This window comes from Scomber scombrus, chromosome 14 (assembly GCF_963691925.1).
Source record: "Scomber scombrus chromosome 14, fScoSco1.1, whole genome shotgun sequence".
Taxonomy (NCBI): Eukaryota; Metazoa; Chordata; class Actinopteri; order Scombriformes; family Scombridae; genus Scomber; species Scomber scombrus.
Genome location: NC_084983.1, coordinates 14,791,462 through 14,816,604, shown reverse-complemented (window position 1 = coordinate 14,816,604; position 25,143 = coordinate 14,791,462). Strand labels below are relative to the sequence as shown.

The window sequence follows — 25,143 nt, the reverse complement described above, 5'->3', positions numbered from 1 at the left end:
GTGAACATCCAGGGAGTCAAAAAATAATAATAGGATTCACATACAGGCAAGTGCTTTAGAGATTAGAGATTCCTCTAAATACTTTCTTATGCAAAATAAGAGTTGTATTTTGTTTCCCACAAAAGTCACAGGTGAAAATGTTCACTAGTCTCTAATTTAGTCTGCGTAATAATGATCTTCACATCCCTCCTTTGCCCCCCCCCCCATTCAGACTTCAGTCTTCAGCATGATCTGTTTGAATGTGCCCACATCTCACAGTGCAGCTCTAATACGCACGTATCTGAAGGCTTCCTCTCATATTTCATTTCACAAGAAAACCATTCTAAAGAGGATATACAGTAAAGTATATGACAGCTGGAAAAGCTAAGGGTGCCACGCACTTTGAAATAACAAGGCACTAGAAACCCTCTAATCATGTGGCATCTTAAACGTGGGTGGTGGAGAGTCAAGAACAAAATAGTCACAAATAGCACTTCTAAAGTTCAAGCTTACATACTGTATAAGGATTTCAAACAATCAGGGCTGTTGTGTTGGTACAACGCAGAGGGACATTGAAGAACTTTTCAAATATTCATGTTTGAAAGTAAAGATACACAGAAACTTTCTTCAGTAGGATTAAGAAGCTGTATAATTTGCCTCATGATAGCATCAATATGAATTGTTACATCAAAAAGGCCATTTTCCATGCAGGAAGAGAGCAGTGGGCTTTTCTCTCATGACTTAGTCTTGACAGATGTTCCTACTTGCTGTACACATTTTCCCCCAGGACCACCACGGACTAGCGGGATAGGTTTTCTCAAATCTTAAGAAACAATATGCAACATTTTTTGGTCCGTGGCAGCCAAACGTATTTCACATTAACATGTTACTGCTTATGGTTATATTTCAGATTTTGTTTTTTTGCACCAGAGTTCACTGATCTACACTGACAGGGATGGAGACTTTTTTCCAGCCTGAGGGAAGGTCAACATGTTTTTAAAGGCCTACATTCAACTGCTTATTCACAACAAGATAAACAGTGAGATGAATAATGAATGGATAAATACATGAATATGAACTAAACAACCTTTTCACTTCTATCACCTTATTCACACTCAAGCCAGCTGCAAGAGGTGTGGAGTTAGAGCAAATGAGGTGGAACATTTGTGACAATTACAGAGCCAACAACAAGCAGACAAATGGCAATGTCCTTTTATTTAAGGACTAAAGCCCAATGACCTGTGAATGTTTATCTCATCAGCAGTTTGGTCATAATTAGGTAATTACTGTTTCTTGCTCTTATGGTTTTGATTCTTATAGTCAAAAGAACAATAATAGTACCTCATTTTATAATATTATGTACATGCAGTATACACCATCCAGAACGTGCTCTAAATGAAGAATACTGTGAAATTACTTTTCAGGCTCTATTGATTTTTGTTGTGCTCAAGATTGTCTCAGAGTTCAAAAAGAACTACGATGTGCAAAATCATCTCTAGGTGTTCAAAACATATAAATTAGCTTTTTTTTTGTGTGTGTGTGTTATTGACAGAAGACAGGAGATAGAGAGAGAGAGTGGCATGCAACATCCGTCTTCATACTATACAGGTATGCTGGTCCTTGGATGCAGGGTGATGTAAAAAATAATGATTACAGTAATAACAATTAGCGAGTGACATGCTAGTGCATGAAATATCTCTATTAATGTGCTAAAAACAAAATTAATTTGTTACACATGATCAATTATTGCTTAATTTTCAACTATTTCGTAATTAAATCTGTCTCTATCATCAAAGCATCTGGACAGCAAATGTAGTAGGGTAGGCTAATAAAACCTTTTCTGACATGCCTTCTAAGTCACAATTTTGACATTTTTCCCCACTTTCATCAGTTTTTCATCATATCTGCACAGATGACATGATTGTATGATCTGTATTACCAAGCCTACTCATGAAAAATACTCGAATAGGCTATTTCTCTGAAATAGTACCTCTTTCAAATCTTGCAGAGAATAGTCCTGACAGTAGACACTCAGTAATTGCACTGTATGCAATGACTCGCGTCTGTGTAATTTAGTTCATCTTCCAGTCTCCGCCTCCTTCTTATGAATGTCAGCTGTACTGCCCACTGGCAATAAGGCTGAACTAACAAGCCCTCAAAATCCTCCAATATGGACAGAGATGGGCGGTAGCACTTCTACGCAGGCTATCAAGTGTCTCAAGTTAAAACTCCTGAGCGCTTTTCTCGCTGAGCATGTCGAGGGACTGCACGGACAGATGCGTGGGAATCAGCGTCGAGGCATTCAGCTGACTCCCATCACTTAAGGGATTTTTACGTTTAGCTGAAACGACTGAAACATTTTTCAACATCAACTTGGCAGAGTGACGGTTTTCGGATGATTTGGATCACATTCATTGCCAAGATGTTCTACAGACTTCTCCTTTGTTTTTCAGTAACAGGTATTGTTTTCGCGCAGCCTGACAGCTCTGGATTATTTTACGCACTGAGATCTGAACTGTCAGAAGATGCAATCTTGGTGGCCAACAACGGAATACGTGTGCCTTTCGGGAGATCCGTCTTCATCGATCCCATCAATGATTTGGTGATCCAGACACAACCGGGAGACCGGTGCAGCATCACCGTCTTGGATAATGATCCGCTCTCACAGAGACCGGGGCATCTCTCTCCCAAAAAGTTTCCGTGTGATTTCGGTCCCAATGAAGTGACATACTCCCACTACGGGTCCAGGAGTCCAGCTAAAGACAGAGTGAGGCTGCAGCTCAGGTATGACGCGCAAACTGAAACCGTTATTATCCCGTTTATGATGGAGGTTGAGGTAGTTTTTACGCAGCTAGAGTTACTCACCAAAAACATGCCTCTCACTGTTGATAATCTCAAAGGGATGAGTAACCCCATAGATAAGAAGATTTTAGAGTTCACATATGTTAGAGACTCTCATAAATGCGAGGTGACGTCCCTTTCAAGCAGCAGCCAGCTGCCTAGATATGGAAGACTCATTGATGGGGGCAAACTTTCTAAAATGATGGACTGCGATGAATTCACACAGGCTGACATCCGCTATGAGCACACGTTTGAGCGCAAGTCTCCCAACAGGGATTATGTTCCCATGGTTGTGGAGCTGCACGATAAGGAAGGCAACCTAGTGAAACAGGAATATTTCCATCTCATGATTCGCATCAAAGAGGGAGAGGAGAACACTCCCCCCAAGCCTAGCTTTGTGTCCATGATGATGATGGAAGTCAGCCAGTTTGTCATGATTGCCCTCACCCCTGATATGCTCGCTGCTGAGGATGCAGAGTCAGACCCAGATGAACTTATTTTCAACATCACCTCTCCCTTATCTTACGAGGAGGGCTACATAGTCAGCACTGATGATAGAAATCTCCCCATCACATCCTTCTACCAGAGAGACTTGCGTGATCTGAAAATAGCTTACAAGCCCCCCTCCCTGGACTCAGACACTGAGAGGATTTTCCAGCTTGAGTTTGAAGTGGTAGACACAGATGGGGCCATCTCTGACCCCTTTGCTTTTATGATTGTTGTGAAACCGATGAACTCTTTGGCCCCAGTTGTGACACGTAACACGGGTCAGCTACTGTATGAGGGTCAGTCCAGGCCTCTCTTTAGCGCCCACAACTTGGAGATCAGTGATGAAGATGACCTAGATAGTGTCACCTTAACAGTAGTAGACGGCCTGCGCCACGGGGACCTCATGGTGTTCGGTTCACACAGGAAATTCTTCACACCCGCTGACCTTGCGATAGGGATTGTTGTGTATCAGCACGATGGGAGTGACACATACAGCGACAACATTGTCTTCAAGATGACGGATGGTAAAAACGAAGTAGAATTCCTCTTTCCCATTACAATTGTTCCCACTGATGACGAGCCACCTATTATAAATGCCAACACTGGCCTTGTGCTATTTAAAAACCAAATGATGCATATATCTCCCCTCATGCTCAGTGCTGCTGATATTGACTCTGAGGACTCAACTATTAAATTCACTATTGTTCCCCCATTTTCCACAATTGGCACTGTGCTTCTAAGGCAGTCAGATGCCCCAGAGGACCCCTCCTCCTGGAAGTTCAATGCTGAGGATGAAATGTATGAGAAAGAGGTGACAGAGTGGCTGCAGAAAGATATCACTGATGGGAAGTTGTTTTACAAGCACATAGGCCCCCATAACACAGACACTGTTATGGATCAGTTTGTGTTCACAGTTCAGGATGACAATGACCCCCCTAATGAGTCAGGAGAAAATGCGTTTATAATTAGGGTTTTACCTATAGATGATGTACCCCCTGAGCTTTTCCCTGGCACCACCCTGCAAATGACTGTTCAGGAGTACAAGCTTACACACTTTAGCAAAGAATTTCTGCGCTACACTGATTTGGACTCTGAGGACCGTGACCTCAAATACACAGTTATTCAGCCTCCCACAGACACAGATGAAAACAACCCAGTTGCGTTCGGCTCTTTAGTCCTGACAGACAGCCTCGACACAGAAGTCACTGAGTTCACACAAGCTCAAATTAATCACCACAAGATCTCCTATAGCCCCCCAGATGTTGAACTCGGAATCACAGCCCATGTTGTACAGTTTCGTTATACTGTTGAAGACACGGCTGGGAACAGCGCAGAGGGGGCTTTCACTATCTACCTCCAACCCGTCAACAACAAACCCCCTCAGATTACTAACACAGGCTTCACAGTGCTTGAACGTGGTATGCACATCATCACCATCGCTGAGCTTGATACCACAGACCTCGACACAAAGAGTGAACAGATTACCTTTACACTTAGCCAACCTCCTAAACATGGCCAGATCCAGGCAGCATTCACTGTCCTAGAGAAAAAAGGGGCTTTCAAACTCGAGGATATCTCAGAGGGGAAGATATCATATATTCATGGAGGGGAGGAGACGATGAGTGATGAATTTCAGCTGGATGTCAGTGATGGGATTCATGTTGTAACCGTGACGGTCAAAGTCAATGTAAAGCCTGTCGATGATGAAACGCCAACTGTCAGTTTGCCTGCGGGAACAATTGGGTCTCATATGGATGTGCTGGAAAACGGAGCCACAGAAATCACAACTAATGTCATTCAAGGCCATGATGATGACACAGACGACCTCCAGCTGACCTTTATTGTAGAAGATCCCCCAGTTATGGGTGAAATCTTGGTTAAAGGAGTGCCTGCCACTAGGTTTACACAGTCTGATATTATTAACGGTGTGGTTGTGTATGCACACACAGGTGGTGAGATCGGTCTCAACTCTCAGCAGGATGGTTTTAATTTGACTCTGACAGACATGTCTGATGATTGGACAGTAGGTGGCAATAAGGTCAATGGAGTCCATGTCCGAGTTACTATTCTCCCTGTTGACAGCCAGGCCCCTGAGGTTGGAGTTGGGATTCAATTCAGTGTCATTGAAGGGGAGAAATACGCTATCGGCCCTCAACATTTGAATGCAGATGATAATGACACTCCAACGGATGATATCCTTTGCACCATCATTGTCCAACCCTCCGCCGGTTATGTGGAAAATATATCACCTGCCCCAGGCTCAGAAAAGTCCAGGTCAGGGACAGCTATCAGTGCTTTTACCATCAAAGACATCAGGGAGGGAAATATCTATTATGTGCAGAGTATTCACAAAGGGGTAGAGCCAGTGGAGGACAGGTTCACATTTAGGTGCTCTGATGGCATAAATTTCTCAGAAAATCATTTTTTCCCAATTGTTATCATCCCTTCAAATGATGAAAAGCCAGAGATTTATTTGAGGGAGATAGTTGTGATGGAGGGGATGAACATTGTCATCGACACTCCGATTCTGAACGGGGCCGATGCCGATATCCCACCTGAGGAGCTGATGTTTATAATTTCCAAACCTCCCAAACATGGTGCTATTTTAAATCAGCTATCCACAGGTTCTGTTTTGGTGACTAATTTCACTTTAGAGCAGATTAGGGAGGCATCAAGCATTATTTATGAGCATGATGACTCAGAGACAACAGAGGACAGCTTTGATGTCACTCTGACGGATGGGAAGTACTCTGTGCAGAAAACAGCCATGGTTATGATTATTGCTGTTGATGACGAGACCCCCAGAATGGCAATCAACGATGGCCTAGAGGTAGAAATAGGAGAGACCAAAGAAATCAACAACAAAATGCTCAAAGCAACAGATTTAGATTCTGATGATGGTACGCTCACATATATTATGCGGTTCGGGCCCGGTCAGGGTCTCCTGCATAGGAAAACAGCATCTGGGTCTCTGGAGAATATCACAGTAGGCATGAATTTCACACAAGCTGAAATCGATGAAGGGGTTATACTTTACACACACAGTGGACAAGAGGGCATTAGGGACTTGGTCAAATTTGATGTCACAGATGGAATTAACTCACTAATTGATCGTTACTTCTACATTACTGTGGGCAGTATTGACATGGTCTTCCCTGATGTGGTCAGTAAAGGCGTGTCTCTGAAAGAAGGTGGTCGTGTGACTCTGACCACAGATCTTCTCAGCACTACAGACCTTAACAGCCCTGATGAGAACCTGGTCTTCACCATCACAAGGGCACCGGTTAGGGGCCACTTGGAGTGCACAGACACTCCTGGCATGCCTATCGTGTCTTTTACTCAACTCGAACTCGCTGGCAGTAAGATCTACTACATCCACACCTCGGATGATGAATTGAAAATGGACAGTTTTGAGTTTGAAGTTACTGATGGCTACAATCCTATTTTCAGAACATTCAGAATCTCTATTGTGGATGTTGACAATAAGAAACCTGTTGTGACTGTAAATGGTCTGCTTGTCACAGAAGGACAAGATAAGCTGATTACACCATTTGAACTCACTGCTGAGGACCAAGACACAGCTGAGAAGCTGCTAAAATTCACTGTCACCCAGCTGCCTGTTCATGGTAAACTCCTCTACAACCAGTCCAGGCACATCACCAGCTTCACTAAACAAGACCTCAATGAAAACCTCATTAGCTACAAACATGACGGAACAGAATCATCAGAGGACTCCTTCTCTTTTACAGTCACTGATGGCACACACACTGACTTTTATGTTTTCCCTGACACTGTTTTTGAGACTCGGCGCCCTCAAACCATGAAGATCACCATTGTGGCAATGGACAACGGTGTCCCCCAGATTGTGGTGAATAAAGGTGCCCCCACTTTGAAGATTTTGGCCACAGGTCACCTGGGATTCCCCATCAGCTCCAAAGCGCTAAGAGCAGAGGACAGAGACAGCAGCCCAGCCTCCCTAGTGTTCCACATCACTACCCAGCCCAAACATGGCTACATCATTAACCTGGGACAAGGAAACAACTCCATCAACACATTTAGTCAAGGTAAGCCTTGAACAAAACTATGATGACTGTAACTTTACTAACTATAATGATTTTGTCAAGATTCAGTGGCAGAGTAATGGTGGACTTAAAGCAGTTATGATTTTAAAATGTGATGCGGCTTAAACAGTAAACCAATGTATTATATTAAATGTATTATATTTATTTAACTCCATAATATAACATACACATTTACAAATTATTATGAATATGCAAATTGAAAGGAGTGTAAACCTTCCTCCCACTCAAACACCTTTTAAAATTTAAAAACAGTGTCATCAAGTCATAATTTTGTAATCAAATAATTATTATCCCCTAACATTCAATGTGTTACTCCTTAACCTCAGAAAATCATAAAGTTATAGAATGTTAAAGTTAAAAACCCTTGCAAATCTGTAAGTTTTGTCAAATTTTTCACACAGCCTGCAAAGATTTTAATTTATGGAGTAATAATTATTCATATTTGTGACCAGTGCTAGCCTGGGAATTTCAATAGTTAATTTGCAGGCCTGATTTAGATGTGCCTTTCTCATCAAATCATAATTAGCTGACCAAAGTAGAGGCTGCTATTTCATGCAAATGGCTTGTAGACGTTTAGAGATGAATAACTTATTATTTCTGCATCTCCGGGGAAATGTTCACATCTGATGTTCTCTACAATGGCTTGTTAAATGAAGCAGGACAGAAGTAGATGATCATAAGAAAAGGCCAGTGCAGACCTTTTAGTGACAGAATAATATTTGAGCTGCAGCTTATTCTGATGTTTGACCAGGTCAATTCAATTAGAGAGAATTGATTGCAGTTTTTGCATCTTAAAAAATGAAACCCCCAACAAAATACATGTATATACACCATTAACATACATAGGGAGTTATGCCACCTGAACTATAAATTTGTAAACACATATGCCATGTCTGCATGCCTATTTGTTGATATCGCAGACAGAATCAGGACAACAATGGCACTGATTGCGGTCTAAAGCAACGCAATCAGTGCAGTATTTAATATCATGCTGAGGCAAATTATCCAAATAAGTAAGAAAATTCTCCTACACATGCCACAGCTTGGCAGGGACTAAGAGAGAGTGAAAAAGAGCTCTTCACTCTGCAGGCGATGGACATTTCTGACAACTACTGTGCGGCAGCAGTCTTTGAAAAAAAAAAAGGGCACAGATGAGACATGAGTGCAGTGAGAAAGAGAAGCAAAGGGGCATAAGAGGGGCAGAGAGAGCAAGTAAAGTGGAGAAGAGTGCAAAGGAGGCAGGGAAACGGGTGGAGTGATGAGGTTGTAGGTTGCATGAGAGAAATAAAGAATGAGGAAAGGGGTGTGAGAGAGAGAGAGAGAGGGAGAGAGTGAGTGTGTAACCAGGCTTGTCAGAAGAATCAGTCAGGTGAAAGAGACAATCTCTCGCTCTTTATTTACTCATCCTATTTCCAGGGCACATCCCATGAGACATTCTCTTTAAATATTTGATGAATAGTGTGCCCCTGGTTCACAGTGTTGACTTTATATCTGCAAGGTCCTCAAGTTCAAGGCTGCACGACAATACTCCCACCCTCCTGCTCTTGTTCTTTCCTACATAGATATCTATTCACTAAAATTAACTAATTCTAAAGTAGAACAGTGCCCTCATAAAAATCTTCTTATAATATATAATTGTTAAATTGAAAATGGTAATACATTTTTGTGTGTGAAGGGAAGAAGGAGAGGAAGCACTGACAGGAAGCCACCTAAGAGGTTTAACATGCGTCCCAGCCAGGAGTCAGGGGTTTATACTTTTATGAACCTCCTTCTGCAGACATATATTATTGAGGGAGGTGGTTTTCAGGGGCCAAGCCCTTTCACAGTCTTGATGATGTTCACTGTAACAGACGTTTCTGGAGAATAATAGAAAAAAAAAATTCAGAGTGAGCCCTGTAATTCAGAGATGTTAGCAAAACAGCTGTGGAAGTGTAGGTGCCCCACCGCAATCCTGTTTTTAACATTCTTAGCCTCGTCTGTCATTAAAAGATCCACTGTCACCTGGTTTTCAGAGGTGTTGACACAGGGAACTGGCAGGTTCAGGATTTTCTGTTGGTTTAGCCTGAGCTGTCTCAAATTTTAGGTTGTGGCCTTATCGTCCTGGATTACGGATGCATGACTTTCAGAATGCTTTCTCTGGTAGAAAATTGTTCATGCTGAGTGCTGATAAGGAACTGAATCAGTGTGATACTAGAGACCTGCTGTTATTGTAGCTGATATGGTGCTGAAGCGGGATAGCTTCCATCTTTGAACAATTATTTGACAGAGAGAGTGTTTGAACAAACCATAAAGCCATATTACAACTTCAAAGTGCGTTTGAGGCTATTTCTGTTGCCAGTGTGAAACTTCACATGAAGTTTTTTTTTTAATCTTAAAATGCAAATTGTCTCATAAATATATTTTTTTAATCTTGACAAGGGCAAATCTCTTCCATATACAGTTTATATTTTAGCTTTCACCTTGCTTTAAATGAAATTTTCATCACGCATCATCTCACATTGACATGACAGTGTAACCCTTCATTTTTAAATGCAGAGGACAATGTACCTCATTTGCTTTCTGTGATTAATTATATCAAAACATGTATGGCTGTTTTCTTTTCATCTTGATTTTGTGTTTGTTTCCCTTTGTTGGTTTTGATGTGGGGTTGTTTTTCTTCACTTTTCTCACTTCCATGTTTTGACCCACCAAAAAGTTACACTAAATTAAAATTACTCTCCTGTTACAGCTGACATTGATGACATCAACATCTGCTATGTGTTGGGGAATGAAGAAAATGCTACATCTGATGTCTTCCACTTCTCTGTTGAGGATAACGGTAAGATAGCACCTTTCTGTATTTATGCTTACATTTAGATCTTAGCTGTTCCTTTCCTTTATGCACAGCGAGTTCACACTGATTGAGACAAAACGGTGCTGAATGTGTTGCCAAATGCCATTTCAACACAATGTTGATAGATACAGTACAAGTGGAAATCAAACATGCCACCTTCTTATTTTAATTGAGATTTTAAAAGAGAACCATAACTAACAAATGAGAAATGTGCAGAAGTAGCCAATAAAACTCATGAGGGTTTGTTGGGTGGCCGTCCTGTTGTGAGACATTCAACATAAAAATGTAAGAGTAAATAAATACAGAAAATTACATACAAAGGCTAAATAAAAAAACAACAAAGTTAAAGTGTTACAAGTGTAACAAGAAAGGTGACAAAGGTGACCTGCCATTTTTTTTGGTAATGGCATGGTCTCGCTAACCTTTAGAACCACCAGTTTATCATCACTCTGGGTGAACAAAGACTATAACCCGTTCTCTCTGGTTAACAGTAGTTGTCAGGGTTCATAGAATAAATAAATCATTGTTCATAACTAACAACTTATGATTGTGATTAAAACCACTCAATTCAAGAATTGTATTCCAGTTGATAGTTGAATTTTGTAAATTGTTCCTGGCAGATTTAACAAGCAGTTAAGTGAGCCGTGTTTTTGTTCTGTTGTTTTCATTCTGCTTCATTGGGATAAATGGGAGCCTTCCCTCTGTCAGTGTTAGATGCATGAGGTGACTGATGCTTGCACTGACATCAGCTGTGAATTCAAGTGATCAGAGTCGGTGCAGTTGTTGGTCTATTTATGAAAAATGTAAATAGGCTAAAAGAGGCCTTCTTTCTGTAATTGTACAAATTATGCTACATCATATTAGCTTACTGGTGAACTGATAAGGCTTCCAGGTTTATCAAAACCAAAATCAAAAAAGATAGAAAAAACTGTTTTTGTGGTGCCGAGATTACCACATCATTTTCACAGTTCAATGATTTAATGAGACATACTGCTTGTATAATTCGTAAATCTGACTGAAGGATATGTCAAACAGTATTATTGTATATTTTGCAGACTTTCTTGTTGGTATAGAGAAACATCATTAACATTATCAACATGTATTAAAGATACAAGCTACATAATACAAAATAAATAAACACTAAGACGTTCGGTCTGAAATATACTTTTTTCAATATTCCAGGTGTTTGATTCCAGAGGGTTAGAGGATCAACTCTTATATACAGAGCAGTGAGCTCGTTCAGATTGAAGAAAATAAAGTCATGCTTTCAATTTTATGTAGAAAATCAGAATAAATGTACCTCTACTTTGTTGTGACCAGCTAGAGATGCATAATAATTAATTCACCGCCTGATTTATGCAAATGCACATTCAGTGCAGTACATTACTCTCTATATATGTGCTTGCAATGTGTGTGAAATTAGCATCCATTTAGTAAGGCAGCAGCTAATTAAGCAGTCAGGTACCAGGAGTCTCATCTAGCTGCATTTGTCCAAGATCAACAAGCTCAGGAAAGAAATCAAAAAGTAATAATACTGCAGCGAAATGATAATTAATGAAGTAACAACATTTACCAAAGCTTCAGTCAAATTCAGACTGAGAAAATATTTTAGGGATTTATACTGATAGGCCCTCAGAACAAAATATAATATAGAAAAAGCTCCATCATTAGAGGAAATGTACTCCAATTGAAGAAATGCTGCAAATACATACACAAAACATTGGTCCTGTTTCTTGCCTTAACTAGTTTCCTTGTTATGTCCTTGGGGGCCTCTGTAACCCCCAAAAAATAATGATCAGTATTTAGATAAGTAAAAGCTTCAAGTTTAAGTTTTAAGTGTGAACACAGACCCACAACTCCTAGTTCACACTTGAGATGTTGTAGAACTATTGGATAACAAGTTTATTAGTTTGGTTGTTAATGGCTTTTTTTCCCTTTTTGTGTGATATTTTTTAACTAATTGAGTATTGCGCAGCCTGTTTCTGCTGTCAAAAAGATACAAAATATCACGATTTTTCTCCTCCAGTTTCACACTACTATTTGTCTTAATCACCAACATCCAAAATGAAATGTTCTATTTGCTTTACACAAGAAGCAAACCATTCTATTGTACACTTTCATCTAAAAACATGAGCTGAGAGTTTTGTGAAATAGTCATTTTTTCAAAAGTGTTTTTCATATTATGCACTTACAAGAAAGTTCTAAAATGAAAGTGCTAATGCATAGAATAACACATTCTTTGTGCACATAAAAAGAAGACACATTGACTAATTGATTTTCCATGCTCTGTAAAGTTCTAAGATTCCCCCCCCCCCCCTTTTCTCTGCTTTTGGCAACATTCTGTCATAAATAAAAAAGACTCAAGGTTTCTTAAAGGAGCTCTGTACTTGAAGTGCAGGAGTTAATATTATTAATCCTAAAGTTTACTGGATCCATTTGGGCTTCCTTCCCTATCTGGAATTAAGTGTTTCTGCAAACTGATTTCCAGACATGGAATGTGTAAAGCAAGGGCAAATACATTAAAAACAGTGCAATACAGTGAATTTCAGCAGCAGGTACAATAAAGTGTGGAATGTCTCTTTTAGCAGTTCCTCCCCAAAAGTCATTAAAATCAACTCAAGCCTCTATTTTTCAGGAAGTGAGTAACGCATGAATGTACATGTATATGGATACAGGTATATACAATGATTTGTAAAAACAGTACTCGGCATGAGCTATGGTACACACTCACAGAAACAATCCCACACATGCATGCACAGCAGAGCATAGAGGGGTAGCCGAAGGCTATGGGGCGGTCAGGCCTCTAGCACAAAGAGGTGTTTGATATTTAAGAGCCTAGGCAGCATTGTGGGTAATGAGAGCCCTGGGCGTCTGAGTTGGGCAGAGCTCCGAGGCAGCCACTGGTAATTACATGGCCCTATTACAGGCTCATCTACAGGGGAATAGTGGCAGGAAGCACCTTCTGTCACAGGTTAAGACCAGCTGGGATCACTATAGTTAACTGTAATTGGCTGGAACACGGCTTTTTTCCCAGGCTTCTCTTTGGCTGTGGGATGTTCAGATAGTTATGTTGGAGCAGCAGAAAATAACACAAATTTCAGTGAAGCAAATTTGAAGAACTTGCAAACATAATTCTGAGTTGCAACTAACAATTATTCTCATTATTGATCAACCTTCTGATTATTTTCATTTTAGTCTACTAATTATTACGACAATAAAATGTCATAAAATAGAGAAAAATGACCATTAGTTTCTTGAAGCCCATGGTGACGTCTTCAAATGTCTTCTTTCGTCCAACCAAAAGACGAAAACCCATAGATAATCAGTTTATCACCACACAAACACGCAAAACACACATTTTCCCACTTAACTCCGGGGCAATGTAGCCATATACTTTGGATAATATTCGTCCAGGTTTTGAGATTTCTCTGAGAATTCTGCCACCAACATAATACAATGGAGATGAAAAGAATATAATTTGTGGTGCTCACAACACAGAAATGAGCAGTGCACCTGTTACTGTGGATACAGCCCTCACTATTGATACATTTCCATTGGAATACATTTCTGCCAAAGAAAAAGCCCCTATACAGCTCCATTAGACTATATTTGGGGGGCACCTCTGAGAAGTGAATGTCGAAACTTGAATTTGCATGTTGCATTTGAGATGACAGCAGTCCTGATATTTAAAATGGATTAAAATGGATAATGGATTGTTGTATTTTTTTGTACTACATGTTTTATACATTGTCACACTTTTCTGAGTGTGCTTACCATTACACCTGCACACTACCAGTGTCTTTCCTCTCGACTTCCCTCCTTATCCCTTCTTTTTCCTGAATGTTTCTCCCTCCACCGCAAACGGGATTGTTTCTTACAATAGAATCCTTTTATCCTATCCTCCCCCCTCCCTCACCCACGAGCAGCCTCGACATACCGCTCCTTTATCTAGAGTTTCAACGATATATCCCTTTAAAATACGCCCCTGCAGCCTCTATATCCCTGTTTCATCCACGTTTCACTGCACACAATACACATTACATGCGTTTCTTGGTTTTCACTTATCTCGTGAATATAAGAAAATACTTTGAGTGCCACTTTTCCCTTGTTAGCATTAGAAGACTAATTATCACCACTGACTATCCTGCAAGGGCACCAGTTCTTTATTATCAGCTTTGTTTGTGCATGTTCGATTGGGTGTGGATCTGAGGCGCCACTGTGACTTTTTTTTCCTCATCTTTTCAAAAGGCCCTTTTTTCATAAAAGTATTCATCCAACGCTTAAGATGAAATGACCTCATCCGATTGTCCTCTTCCTTGTCAAAGGATAAGTGTTGCAAATTATTTATGTACATACAGAGATTCGTTCTAATAGATGAAAGAAATACGTTTTCTAAAAAGAAATGGAGTCAATTTAAATTGCTACTCTAATGACTTTTAAAGATGAAAACTTAATAGTCGAATGATGTTCAGAGTTTGATTATTTCTTGACTCAGAAGTATGAAAGTCATCCATGAATATACTGAATGTAAATACGATTTTGTTTCAGATTTCTTGGAATTGAAATTTTCAAAGCTGAAACACATTAGTTGTACGGTTGTTTTTGTTCATCTTCCTTCAGTATATCTCACCGGCTTTGGAGGCTGGGTTTAGACTTGACACAACCTAAAAAGCAAACAACATCAGGCTTAATCTGTCTGTCACCATGGCCACAAATGGGCAGTTTAATCCATTAAACCTATCCAACAACGTTTACTGATCAGGGAAGAATTGTACGGTAATACATTAGCATGTAGCTCAGACTGACACATGCACACGTCCCCTGGCTTTAGAAGAGGATTCTCTTCATCTGTCTGCATTCAGGAATTTACTGTCACTCACTTCTCCCAGGGCCCAACTCTCTTATCTTCATCCTCTTCATCTCTCCCTTCTCAGTCTGTCAGTCTTAGATCTTGTTGTTCTTTTATTCATTGTCCATTTTTTTACTCTAACTCTGCATGTTCATTATATATTTTGCTCTTTAGTGTTATTTTTATCTGCCTCTTAGTCTATCAATGTCCTTCTCTTTTCCAGTCGAGGTACAGTCGTAATATTTTGCCCCCCTGTCAGGCAGAGTTTAATCTCAAAGAATGTTGCGTTCTATTGTGCGAGTGTCTTAAGCGTCAGGATTTGGCTCTACTGGCACACTCTCGCTGTCTTTTCCAGCTGTCTGTGTCCGCCTGCCGTGTTTATCTGTCAGCGCTGGTGCTGATGGATCTCTCTGTTGTAGGATTAAAGCACATTCGGTAGCCGCGAATGTCGCTCGCAACGTTCTGCATCTCATTACAGTGTTGAGATGTGAGCATGAGACTTGTTGAGAGATGTGAAGGGATTTTTATCATGTTAATCATCATTCTGCATTTCTCTATCCTTGACAGCCAGTGAGCCACATGTAAACACATAAGCATGACCAAATATCCTCTAATCTCAAGAATCAACAAAAAATGGAATCTTCAGCATTTATTTTTCCACTTGTGACTGATGACAGTTTTGACTATGTGAATACATGATTCCCAATTATCAACATTGTATATCTTTTGCTTTCTTGTTACATTTTTTTCACACCATTAGTCTTTTTATTTTAGCAGTTTTTTTCCCCATCTAATTTTCACCCTGCCCTTCTTCCTGTTTAGATGGCGTACAATACATAACTTCTTTATATCCACATCTCCAAATATGTCAGAAATGTTCTTTGAAATATGATTTTCTCTATGTAAAATAAAAGAGAAAAATTAAAGCTCACATAAAATCTTAATTCTCACTCTCTGTTTTACTGTCTTTGCATGTGCCATCCTTACTGTTTCTGTTTCCTGCTGTTTCATTTTTAATGGATCTTTAACTTATGTTTAAATGATCATAAACATTACAACATAGAGTGATATTTCATTTGCATTTTTCTGTCCAGATTGCAATATGAAAGCACACAGCACTGGGGAAATGTTATGAACTCTTAACTCGCTTTATTATTCATATTTTCAAAGCCTCTAATAAAAGCCATACATCTAAAAGTAAACACTGGAAAAGCAGCTGAAGTAAACATGAAACTGTTCTGGCAAAATGAAATTTAGTTTTACAGAGTTGGAATAGATAATGGAGGGAAATTAGAGCAGAGAAAAGTGGGGAGGTGGAACCAGAGATTTCAGTAGATGGTTTATCAGACACAGTTTGCTCTCAGGAGTGCCAGAAACCATCCTGAGATACATTAAACCCATCCCTCTATTAAATATTATATTGGTGGCATGGAGAGACTTGCGCTTAAGCTGGAGTGATAGGCGTTCTGGAGTTCTGCCTCTGTGTATAGCATAAAGAAATCCTGCAGGAGAACAAATGCTTTTTGGTGTCATCCTTTCTGACACTCACATAGTCACATAAGCGCTTACACACAGATACAGATATATTATGTACACACATATGCACAACTGTACAACTCTTCAGACACACACATACACCTCAAGGAAGACACAATTTCTTTTTCCCCAAGCCTTTTCCCTTTAAGCTTTAAGCAATGCCCAGGGTCAAATATGGCTTTCTTTGCAGACATCAGTGAAAAACCTCATGGTTATTAAGTGTATCACAAGAACTTCAAAGGAGTGAAGATTCTTTGCCCATGATGTCAGTTTCTTAAGGTTTCATGTGCAAGGTCGCTTAAGGTGTTTCTGCACCACAGTCATGCCTGATGGCAATTCAGTATCGGAAGGAAACAATGTGTTCTTCTGTTGCAAGAAAATTTTATCTCATTATTGTCAGTGGGGGGCATAATGTACGTGCACTTCACTTCCTCTGTTGCCCACAGGCGCACTTTGGCACACACGTGCAGTCAAATACACTGTATATACAGTAATACTCTTGTTATAAACAGTATCATCAGATTTGTCCTTGCATTTGGTTTAGTCTAAAGTCCTGTGAAGTGATCAATCAAACACAGTGACTACTCGACCTAAACACGTGTAAAGCATCAGTCCAGACAGTCAAAATGTACTTGATCCTGGTAAATTAACAACACACAAACATCACACACATTGGCTTTAACTTTCCTTTGGTCCAAGCAGGATTTAAGTACTTGTGTATGCCCAGGGCCATGAATTCTTGGTCAGCTTATATCTCACCTTACCTCAGGAGATATCAACAATCATGCTGATTGCCTTGAGCGAAGTGTAGATGCAGTTGGACATACAGACGCACAAAACACACACACACATACATGCTGGATTGTGGTGCCGCTTAAAGACCTCTAAAATGACCTGCTTTCAATCCGATATATGCATGGTCACACACGCGTAGTAGGAGAAGTAAACAGTGGAGTGCAGAACCCAGCATGGTCTCTTTGATCTTTTCACACATGCCAAACCTCTTTCCCAACTTTAGTACATCCCACACATCTCTCAGGATACACATTTGCCTCCATCCATTTCTTAATGAACTACAAGCTATTTAAACATCCTGAGAGGATTTGAAGTGTTTGTATTTTGTCAACCATCAAAATGTATGCAGAGTGACACTCCTGTCAGATGGATGGTTCGTGGGCCCCTATTACTACTGCAATATTACTGGTGGTCTATGTTAGCAGAAAGAATGTTGCGGAACTTCATATGCTACATTGTTTGTAAAAAAAAAAAAAAAACCTATTGCCAACTGAAAGAAATAGCAGATTTAGCGATTACTTCCAAGTCCCATGTTTCTGGAAAGTTTTCCACGGTGAGCGAGAGAGATCATTGGGTTTGTTTGGTTGCATATAGCTGTTTGGTTGCCAGTTGCATTGGGAGTTGGGGACTTGTATACAAAAGAGTACTGAAGGCAGATGGAGACGTAACAATGAGGGAAGGGCCACACAGCCAGCAGCAGAATAGATGTACTGTGCAACAGACGGCATTGTCTTGCTGTGAAAAAATGTCCTTTGATTTTGGGTGTGAATTCTCAGACATGCATGCACACAACTGAAACTCAAAAAAATCAACACATCTCTGATTTTTAAGTCTGAAGCAGGAACTTAGTCTCGCCTTTTTTAAATTATAAAATAAGGAAAATATATTTATTAATGTGACTGATCTAAATGCCATTTAAATGCGCAGTTTTGGATGTTATTGTCAATGTTCCAGCAGTCTTGGTTGTCAAAAGCACAAATAGTCCAGCAGAAGACAGGTGCCCGCATACTCCACACTTCACTCCCCCCCGCCCCCGCAACACTCTCATGCATGCTTCACACATCCCCAAAACCTGTGAATGATAGTTCCTTCTTTAAGTGTGTGTGCTACTGTACATATAAATATGAGTTATGTTTATTGGACACACATGATGTCTTTGTTGAAAACGAGATCCCTTTGAAAAAGCATTCTTAGGGAATGTGTTTTTGAAGATTTAATGTTGTTTATTGAAGGATGAGTGGTAAATCCATATTTACTATCCCCATTGACAGACTAAGACAGTAATGCATTCATGCTTATAAAGGAAATTATGTATTTCTCGCCTGACAATTTCAGTCAGATTCCTTCGTCCCAAGAATTGTGGCGTGTTGACAAGTAACATACAACTTATAGCATAAAATATGAATATGACATCTTGTGTAAAACATCAAGTTGACACTGTTCAATTAGTGAAATTTAGTAACCTACAATCATACTGTAGCATAGCTACAAATGTCATCAAGTGGCCATTATGGTGATGTGGTGCTAAGTAGGGGTGTGATGATACATTCAGCTCACGAAACGAGACGATGCACGATATTGGGTTTACAAGAACAAGACGAGACAAAATTTTAACACCATTTTAAAGAAAACTTCAATCATGAAATATATGACTGGAAAAATTGTTTGACTGAAAGTCAAAAAATGCGAAACAATGCAGGTGCATTTTGAAATGTTTTAACCAATCATCTTGTAATGAATGTCACTTCAGTTCTACTTTCTAAGTATGAATTATCATATCCAGTATGCAATATGTAATGTATGTAATTCTGCTTACAAAATCAAAAATTACTTGCAGCACTGTCTCTTTACTTTACATGGCTTCAGGTTTTATTACATGAAAGACTTAATCACCTCCATAAGCACAAAGTGTGAGAATCTTGGCTGGTGCCTGCAGTATATTCAAAACCAGAGCAGATAGTCAGGCTTAGATGAAGATCAGTAGCACTTGTTTTGATGTGCTATTGAATGAATGGTTGTACCTTTATGGGATACTACTTGTAGGGGTCAACGACCTTTCTTTAGAGAAAAGACAGTTGGAGACAAAATAAAGGCATGGCTTACTGTGGGATAAGAGCTTTTCACTGATACCCTTTGTGTGAAAAGACATTTTTATTTAATAGGAAATAGAAGTGACATTGACTCAGCCTACATCTTATGTGATCTACAATTGTAAGAAGAGGAGAGAGAATGAACCGGGTTGAAATGACAAAAACTAACTACATTTGTTACGTCACTGTAAGTGCAATACAATCTTCATGAATAAATAGCCAATAATTTCACCTGTGCAAAAGATGGACAAACGACAGGGGTGGGGGTATATTTAAATCACAATGTTACAATGGTAGAGGCTTAATGGTCAATGACTGTCTGTATCAGAGATGGAAACCCTAAGGCGTAACCACAATTCACATGCTGAGTCAGAGCATCATATAGACCTACAATTATAACAGAAACATTCTTACTGTGCATTAAGGTTATGCACCTTTTGATTTCAACCCGTGAATATGAAATTGTCTTTTCTGACTGGACAGCTGTCAATGATTATTCCTTAGTAGATGCTGCATCTTAAGCCAGCAACAAACACAGCAGAATTACAGTTTTTCTCTGCCAATTTCTTTAGTGATCCTTACATTTACTGTACAGAAACTATAATCCTTAACAGGTTCAAAAACACATTGTGGTCAGTATTTAATAGGAAAGCCTTTGAAGGAGGGTGTAAGTGTAAAAATGAATTTAGCTCTATTGAGAATGATTTCAAAGCTGTTTTTTTGTATAGTCACCAAGAGAGAGGTCTTTTATCCTTCCAAAAGGCTGGAGGAATGAGACAGTGTGAAGCCCACTGACTCAGATCCTTATTGTCTGTGCACAGTTCCTCACCTCCAGTGGGAGGTCACACAGAAGGACTGGGGCACATACACAAAAAAGCAGACACATACAAACACTAATATTTCAGGCAGTTTATGCTGCATTTACTGTCAGGGAGCTGGGATGAAATGTTAAAGTTGGAAATGAAAAGTTGTGTGTGTTGGTGTTGGTGTATGCGTGCAATTTATTTATTTATTTATTTACACCTGCTAAGTGAATTCTGAACTTGGCCTACAGGCTTTTGGAGGCATATATGAGCTCTGATATTAGTGGTCTCCTCACCCTGGCATGTTGTAGCTGTGTCGGAAAGTGCTGAACTTTTCACCTCTGCTGAGTTTTAGCACCATGTCGGCTTAACATGTCAGAGCTTTTTTGAAAAAAGTACCCCATCAGTGTAGCACTGCTCTCTGCACACAGTAACACTGTGGGACTCACGATGAACAGTAAACAAAATTGATAAAAATTGATGCAGCAGAACCAGAGATATTGTACTTTTACTTTTACTACTTATTTTAATTTCACTTTCCTTCAAAACCTGGCATTTATTACCCACAATGCAACAAACATTAGTTTGGTTAGAAATTCAGGTGTGTTAACTGCTAGTAGCTGCTATAGCCTCAAGCTGCTATATCCTCAAGCAGAATTGGGGCACAGGCTACAATGGTCTGGTAACCTCACTTCTTTCTAACTCCATACCCCCAGAGTTTTTACATTTTCTAACTTGTAGTCTTCAACCCCAACTGAGAATTGTGTAAAATCAGTAGCTGTCTCTGGAGCCACAGAAAGCTTTAAACAACTATTTTCTTATGCAGTAGCACTCGATAAGATCTGAAAACCTGACTTTTATGTTTAAAATCTGTGTTGTTCCCTTAACCAGAATGCTAGCTGATCTGTACTGTATGTGTACTTGTTGTGGAGGTGGTGAGCAGTAACTCCACTATTTATGATGCTATTTATGATACTTTATTGATTGAGATGGAAAGGGAAATGCTTTTATTGTATCTGTTATCAGAGTGTCAGAATGCAGGATCGCTCGCTTTAAGACCTCTATGATGGTGGAGGTGAAGTCCTATGATGAGGGTGTGTTTTTAACAGCCTTGCAGCTTCAACCCATAAAAGGTATAAATGACTTGAAAGAACAAACAGCTTTAAAATCATCCTCAGTAGAGCTAAATGAGATATCCTCTCTGACAGCCCACATTTAACGTTTGTACAAACAATCCCCCACCTCTGCAATTCTTTCAGCCAGCTGAAACACACACTCAGACATTTAGTGTTCACAGGAATTCCACACATAGTTAGGTATTGTTCATCACCACAAAAGCAGAAAAAAAACTCCTCCTACCTCCCTTTATTTCACTTTTACAGTGTTTTCTCATTATTTCTATTCATCATTGCAGAACTAGATCCCTTTCCCTTGCAGTAGGTGGGTAAATTAGCCACACAACGCAGCATCCTTCCTGTCCGCTTGTTGAAGTGGCAGCTCTTAAGTAGTTCTATTATCCTAGTACTAACACAACAATTTACTCTGCAAACCCTGCCTTAATTAAGCTGATTGGCTGGCATGTTCTAATCCTCAGAATAATGTGCCATTTTTGTACAAGCGAGAAGAAAATAAAATACAATCAATGAAAGAAATTTGAATTAGGAAATGGAGGAAATGTTGAATTTTATTATAAAGTATAAATGAAAAGACTGAAAAGACATCTTGACTAAAAAATAATTAAAACATTTAATTATTTTTCTTTATTGCAGTTTTATAATAATTGCCCCCATGAGTCACAGAATTTCCCCTCATACTTTCATTTCCAATTTTTTAATAATGTTGAACTTTGCATTTGGTAGTTAAATCAAAGAAAAATTGTAGGCATACACCCACCCAGTACAGTACTCCACAGAGATCTTAATAATGAACAGTTTGTCTATACAAATAGGGTTATATAAAGTAGCAACACATTAAGTCATGTCTTGTAAATGAATGCTAAACTGCTGGTGCCAAATTTGTTTTTTTGTTGTTGTCTTTTTCTTCAAATTAAAATATATTAACAACGATGATTAACAAAATGGTTTTATATTATTATATATTTTGTCCAGGTGGGAACAAGCTGAAGGGACAGCAGTTCCGTCTGGACTGGTCCTGGATCTCTCTGGATAAAGAGTACTACGTGGTGGACGAGGAGGACAAGTTCCTGGAGGTGGTCATCAGAAGGAGAGGCTACCTGGGAGAGACGTCTTTCATAAGTTAGTCTGCTTGTCTGTCTACTTAACTGTCTTCCTTTGCATTTCAAAATACGGTTTTTGTTTGTAGCCACTGTTGTGTGGCTCTAGGGACAGCAATGTGTGTTTGTTTGTGTGTTAATTCAGTTTCACTTGCTTGCCTGGCCCACAAGCCGCAAAAGTTTCTAGCCTCCTGGTTTGGTTGGGGGGGGGGGGGGCTCAATGAATATGCACAGTAGTGTTTCTCCTGCTGGCCCTGCTCAGTCCATAGACTTTACATTGAGATGATATCACAGATTTTAAAATGGCTTTTCTAGGTCAGAAGAAAGATTTACAAATATTAAGCCTTCATGGATAAAAATTAATGATAGAAAGAATAATAACCTTGTTTGCAGTTTGAGGTGTCATCAGTTTACAGACATCTCTTAAAGATAATTAAAGATAAAGGTGATTTATAGGCAAAATGATTTTGGGAATGCTTGCAATACTGCCAGTGGCCATATGGAAACATGACAGCCCTGTATCCCTCTTAAATGGGACCTATCATGCTTTTCCTTATTTTCAGTCATATATGTTATGTTACAATGTTGGATGTTCATATTCATTGTGGCATTAAAAGTGGCAAATAATGAGATAAATGTAAGTATCCCTATGAACAAAAAGCTCAGGCTTCAGACTGCTCTGAACAATCGGTTTCCAGTGTTTTTTCTACTTTCAGGCCAAAGCCGATGTCAGCTCCATGCACAGTGCTCTGCTCTGCTAACTTCAATGCACTTTTCCATTGTTTTGGGGATAGTCACACCAGCCATGACTCAAGTCGAGCTAGCACGCTGTGAATGTTTTTCCATTTCACAGCATGGCAAAGTCAAACAAGTAGTTTACCTGTTGGAGGTGTGCTGGTCTTCCGCTGCTCCTAATCAAACATCTCTTATTGGAGCTGTTTCTGCTTGTACTATTCCTCCCTGCATTATTTCAAACTGATCCACTGAACAGAGAGCTTCAAATGTATCCATAAGTGAACCCATTTTAGAGGGAGAGAAGAGAAGCTTCTCCAACTTGGTGAGAAACATGTTTTATTTTCTGTAAATTCTTCACTATAAAAGTCTCCCCTTATTTAGTCTTTTAAAAATGTCTAATATGAAGCAATAAAGCAGGAAATGTTGGGTTTGCATTGGTGGTAACTTAACATAACTCTGATACAGCTGCACCTCAACAGGTTTCTGGAAAGCTGACCAAAGCCGGAGGAGCCTTAAAGAGACAGTAGCTAAGAGTACCTGTTAAAGAAACTCTGAAGGGGTATCATGCAAAACTACTCTAGTGGAGTCCTATAATGAAAGTATAGAGCTGGAAATGAGCATTACAGCTCCCCTTTAATACATCCATGGATTAGGTGCACCTTCACAGAGAATTTCTATTTGACTGACAATGTCTCACGGTCTCCTTTTATGTTGCATTGCTTTAGATACTTTCATTACTTTACATTATTGTTGCCATCATTTTTCATCACTATATATTGCCTATATTTGTGTGTAACAAGCATAAAAGAAAAGGTGCACAGGAAATGCTATCGAGTCCAAGACATGACGCAGCCTGAACTATATTTTTTCAGGGTTTTTTTTGCCATGGTTGTTAGCTCTCACAGTTTTGTCATTTGCTTCACTGAAGAGTTTTATGTGCCTCTGATTCACCTGTAGTGCTCCTCACCAATACACATACAAACCAAATATAATCTCAGACAGTCAAAGCCAAAAAGCAATTGCAACAATTTCTTTCAATACAAACAATAACCAGTACTATCCTTTTATCCAAGGAACTTTTGTTTGGCCTTGAGCCATTTTAGAGTTTGCAAAAAAAGAAAGAAAAGGTAATAGGTTAGACATTGAACAAGAAGTAGGCCTACATGTAAAGGTGGATATTACAGTTAAAACCCACAAAGAAAACACTGAGTCTGTAGTCTAGTAGTTTGCAGGGTTTTGCAATGTATAGATGTAATAGAGAGAACGAGCAGAAGCGTCAGTCAATCTTTATAAAGTTTTTCTTTGAATGCTGGTTTGTTGCATTAGGGCCCTAACCTGTGGGGAAAGGAAAGAGTAGGGAAGAGACTGATATGACATTAAGGTCAGACACAAGACAAAGCTGTACTTGTTCTTGGGAAAAGAGAAGTAGAAAACATATGCACATCAAAAAAACTCTTCACAAAACACACATTTTTTCCCATTATGTGATGGAGAAATCATTGCAATAAAGAAAAAAAAGTTGGCGATATTAGCTAGTTTTCTGAGAAGAAAACTGACCTTATTATCAACACAAGGCAGTTGTTCACCTACCTCATTTTGCAAATGAATGGCTACTTTTAGCCTATTAGCCATAGGAGGTTGTAAAATGTCTCATCAGCAGTTGACAATTACACCAAGAACATTTAGCCACTGTCAAGAAGAGTGAAGCATCAGCAAACTTGAAGATTCCCTCTGCATACTGCATACAATGCTGCTTTGACAAATTTATGTTTGACATGGTTCCTCTCAAAAAAAGATCAATTACATAGTTAAAATGATTCCTTCCCCCTCATTGAAAAATCAATACAGCATCAATTAAAATCCAATAATGTTCAATTC

General features: G+C 39.4%; 1 protein-coding gene across 1 annotated transcript in view; it reads left to right on the top strand.

Moving 5' to 3' along the window:
• Window positions 1-2,087: 2,087 nt before the first annotated feature.
• Window positions 2,088-25,143, top strand: part of LOC133994434 (FRAS1-related extracellular matrix protein 2-like) — a 60,236-nt gene continuing 37,180 nt past the window's right edge. Inside the window, exons 1-4 of the mRNA XM_062433687.1 lie at window positions 2,088-2,259; window positions 2,433-7,373; window positions 10,120-10,209; window positions 22,406-22,552. Coding sequence (XP_062289671.1) covers window positions 2,088-2,259; window positions 2,433-7,373; window positions 10,120-10,209; window positions 22,406-22,552 — 5,350 coding nt within the window. The remainder of the gene's footprint in view (window positions 2,260-2,432; window positions 7,374-10,119; window positions 10,210-22,405; window positions 22,553-25,143) is intronic.